General features: G+C 36.9%; 1 protein-coding gene across 2 annotated transcripts; it reads left to right on the top strand.

The window, feature by feature from the left end:
* Nucleotides 1-276: 276 nt before the first annotated feature.
* Nucleotides 277-3,889, top strand: LOC105173364 (O-fucosyltransferase 20-like). 2 transcript variants are annotated; one of them, XR_848737.3, is made up of 7 exons: nucleotides 277-1,064; nucleotides 1,249-1,417; nucleotides 1,923-2,012; nucleotides 2,191-2,474; nucleotides 2,757-3,015; nucleotides 3,120-3,483; nucleotides 3,573-3,889. XR_848737.3 is itself a non-coding variant. In XM_011095075.3 (6 exons), the coding sequence occupies exons 1-6, from the start codon at nucleotides 481-483 to the stop codon at nucleotides 3,357-3,359; spliced, it is 1,626 nt and encodes a 541-aa protein (XP_011093377.1). In that variant the 5' UTR covers nucleotides 277-480; the 3' UTR covers nucleotides 3,360-3,889. The 2 variants fall into 2 exon arrangements, 1 of the variants encoding a protein (XP_011093377.1); XM_011095075.3 differs by having other exon boundaries at nucleotides 3,120-3,889.
* The last annotated feature ends 703 nt before the right edge of the window (nucleotides 3,890-4,592 follow it).

The following is a 4,592-nucleotide window of genomic DNA, read 5'->3' as shown; positions in this document are numbered from 1 at the left end:
TTATTTTTTCAAAAACTCAAATTTAAATGTTTTAAATTTTAAATTTTATTTTTAAATACTATCAACCTTTATTATGATTTAGTTTTTTACTTTTTTTTTTTATATCTTATTTCCACAATAAAAATAGGACTTCAGACACCAACCTGAAATCAAAGGGAGATTGGGGTGAAAGAAAATAATGGTACGGGAGAGAAATTAAAAAATACTGACACAGACGCACCCTCTCTGACGATGCAATTTTATATAGCCATAGAAAACAAAGACCAAACGCGCATCAATCGGTTTTCGCGTTCCCGCCGCCCGCACTTTCTCTCACCAACCCCCCTCTCTCTCTCTCTTAAATCTTTCCCCGAAAGCTCAAAGAAAATGCTGGGACAGCATTAATACTAACATTTGTACATCTGCTCACCATTTCATTGTCTCTAAATTAAAGAGCTCTCTTTATCACTGCGTGTTTTATGGTGTGTCTGTATTTGCGAAATGGCTGTTTCGAAGAGCAGCAATAAGCATCGGAGTTACATTTCGGTTCCAGCACAGATTATCAACTCAATCTCACAATCATCGATCGATTCTTTGCTACAACCGCCCAAGAACAAGCAGTCCTCCTCCTCAAAACTCAGGGTTCTGCTCAAGAATCCAAGGTTCTTCTTTATCTTGATCTTCGTGTTCGGTTTACTTTGTATGTTGAGGAGCTATGAATACCCAGTGACGCCTTTTTGGCAGAACCCGTGTTCTGTTTCGCAAGAAAAGGCATCAATCTCAAGTGGGTTCTCGAGTTCTCAGCTGAGTATTGGTGAGAAAGATCAGGAAATTGGTGAAAAGAGTGAGTTTTGGAAGCAGCCTGAGGGGATGGGATACAGGCCTTGTTTGGATTTCAGTGAGAAATACCGAAAAGAGGGTGGCGAAATTGTGAAGGACAGGACTAAGTATTTGATGGTGGTGGTTTCTGGAGGAATGAATCAGCAGAGGAATCAGATTGTTGATGCTGTAGTTATTGCAAGAATTCTTGGAGCAGCTTTGGTTGTGCCCATCCTGCAAGTCAATGTAATTTGGGGTGATGAAAGGTTCGTTCTTTTGACCAATTCTTGATTTTTCAGCTATTTAACTTTCTCCATCCGTTCCAAAATGTCCCAAAATATGTACTATGTAATTTAGGTAGATTGAGTTTCTATGTTTCATAGTAATGTTTGTAATAATTGGCACTTTTAGGAAGAAATTTGTTAAGGTGTTGTGCTGTGGCTATTGCAGTGAATTCGCTGATATATTTGATTTGGAGCATTTCAAGAATGTTTTGGCAAATGATGTGCGAGTAGTTTCATCTCTTCCCTCTACCCATTTAATGACAAGGCCAGTGGAGGAGAAGAGGACTCCCCTTCACGTTTCTCCGGAGTGGATTCGATCACGTTATCTCAGACGGGTAAGAACATAAATTCCTGAGTTTGCATCTAACCCATCTGCCTTGGCTGTTTGATTTTTGTTCTTGATATTACTTAGAGGCAACTCATTTTAGCATGTTCTCAATGGACCACTTATTTTTGTGGTTAGGCAAGAGTTAAGATTCTACGAGTCTTTGAATCTGTCAGCATTCAACTTAATTTTGAGCTGCAAAGTTGAATATTTCAAAGAAGTTCAACGTAAGACATCTTGGAGTTTAGTTCTTTATTGTCAATCCTAACCATCACCACACATTGGGATTGATTAGTAAACCTTAAAAATGGATTGACAACTTCTCATTTGGTGGGCCGGCTGGGATTTCTTATATGAATTCCACATGGTTGATTGATCCTCATCTGCTAAATAGTCACTTAAAAATGATAATTGATGGAAAAAAAAAGGAGGGAAATTTTTATGTTGCTTTCCTATAAAAATAAGATTGATGGAGGAGAGTTTTAATTAAGTTTATCTGTTTTTGTTTCCGGCAGCTTAGGAGGGATGGTGTATTACTTTTGCGTGGTCTAGACTCAAGGCTTTCTAAGGATCTCCCTTCTGATCTCCAAAAGCTTCGATGCAAGGTATCCCTCAATAACCTCGATCATCTTCTGTAGCTTCTGCTTCTTTTGTACTAAAATCAATTTCATGTTATGCCAGAAAAGGCAAATTTCGTGAATGAGTAAACAAATATCTTTACTTATTCCTATTGTTATATCTTTCAAATGTTGCATCTACTTATCTGTTCTATTTAACTTGTAGGTGGCGTTTCAAGCTCTGCGGTTCGCCCCACATATCTTGGAACTCGGTAACAAGCTTACAGAGAGAATGAGAAGCAAGGGACCTTATCTTGCTCTTCATCTGAGAATGGAGAAGGACGTGTGGGTGAGGACGGGGTGTCTCCCTGGTCTGAGCCATGAGTATGATGAGATGATACATAACGAAAGAAAGGCACGTCCAGAGCTCTTGACTTCACGATCTAACATGACCTACCATGATAGGAAACTCGCCGGCCTCTGCCCTTTAAATGCTTTGGAAGTCGTTAGGTAATTTTCTGAAATGAGAAGAGTTTTACTAAGGGATATTTAATATACTCCATTAAGGTTTGAAAATACAAAAATACTTCATTTTGAAAAATTACACCGGCGCTTTATGTTACAAAGTTGCAACTTCCTGCAGCCATCCATTTCCATGTGAGAATTTATATTATAAAACGGACTGTAGGGTAACAATGTAATTTTCTCAAATTTGTGTCAACATAATCATCTATTTTACTGATGAACTCTCAGGATCATTCTTCTAAAGCTATTAGGCCATTGTATTTTTAGGTTGCTTAAAGCGTTGGGAGCTCCAATGAGCACTAGAATCTATTGGGCAGGCGGAGTTCCGTTGGGAGGAAGAGAAGCTCTCCTGCCATTGACAAGAGAGTTTCCTCATTTCTACAACAAGGAAGACCTAGCATTGCTTGGAGAACTAGAACCCTTTGCGAAGAAGGCGTCGTTAATGGCTGCTATTGATTACATTGTTTCTGAGAATAGTGATGTGTTCATGGCATCTCATGGTGGCAATATGGGTCATGCCATCCAGGTATCACATCCATCTATCTCAATTATCATCTTCAAGAACTTCCTCTTGTGGTGCTTATTGCTGTTGAAGTGTTAATCCACTAATGTGTTTTTCTCCTGGAACAGGGGCACAGGGCATACGCTGGGCACAAAAAGACTATCATCCCAAACAAAAGACAGATGCTCCCATACTTCATGAACTCTTCTCTTCCTGAAGCCGAGTTCAATAGAATCATACTCGACTTGCATAGGGACTCGCTGGGCCAGCCGGAGCTTCGGACTAGCAAAGCCGGGAGGGACGTCACGAAATATCCCATCCCAGAGTGCATGTGCAACAATACAATAACACAACATTCCTCCGCCTAGCTCCCTACAGTATCACTCTTCACAACACAAACATCCACTTGATGAGTTAAACGATGTGATGAGCGACACAAACTTGAGAAATGCACCAGGGCCTAGTCCCTTGAAGGCCGGCCACGGTTCACAGGTGTGATGCTTGACTGTGAATTGGTATTTCATCTCATATTCCACTTCACTTATACTCATCATGTCTATAAAATCACTTGTTATCTTCAGGTGAATATTTTATACACGTGACATGTATACATATACTGAAATATAAGATGAAATATCAATTTGAAATAAAGGATCCAGTCCGACGTTGCACGCTAGGTGTTCAAGATTTCGACATTGATATCTGAAAAGGTGGAAGCAGAATGGAGAGGATTTTTTGACTAGTGAGATAGCTTCAGTTCAATGATCTATCATAGAGGTTAGGTGAAAAGTATACCTCACATATTCTTTTGATTTGATTTATTCTTTATGTTGTATTGTTGTACTTGAGGCAACATTTCATACATGTTTATACATACAATACAGAGAGATTAATCGTATGAACGTTGTTATAGTTTCTGACTGAGAGAGACTTTACATGTGAAATGCTATATTCTCATTTCTGTTTTTGGGAATGCCCATCATTTGAACAAGAATAAACCAACTCCAACCTCCATTTGATCTTGTTTACAATAACTTTTTCTTTAATTGCAATATGCTTTAAACCATGTATTCCGACAAATGTGATGGATACACAATTCATCCACAATGTTTTCCTATATGATCTGAAAATGGTGATCAAATTAACAAAAAATGCAAATACAAGGATAAAATTAGGGGTGGCATACGAGTCGACTTGGCTCGATTTTGAGTTCTCAAGCTCGAGCTCGAGTTCAATTCTTTCTATTCATCAGCTCGCAAGCCGACTCACGAGCTTTTTATATTTTTATTCATATTTTTATTTTTTATATATATTTTTATTTATTAAATTTTTATATATTTAATTCCATATTCAATATTTTATTAATTATATACTCAAAATTGACCATATATTATAATTATTAATCAATATCATATATTTTATTTTGGATAATATTATGCTACTATATTTTTTATTTAATCTTTATACAAAAATAAATTTAATCAACAAGTTAATAAATTGTAATATTTTTTATAATTAAAATTATTATTTGATATGACATACATAAACTTTATATTATATTTTAATATATATTTGTATTGTGTTATCCATTTTTTAAATTA

The sequence above is a fragment of the Sesamum indicum genome, linkage group LG11 (genome assembly GCF_026168435.1).
Source record: "Sesamum indicum cultivar Baizhima isolate 11 linkage group LG11, ASM2616843v1, whole genome shotgun sequence".
NCBI lineage: Eukaryota > Viridiplantae > Streptophyta > Magnoliopsida > Lamiales > Pedaliaceae > Sesamum > Sesamum indicum.
This window is presented reverse-complemented; position numbering and strand designations above follow the sequence as displayed.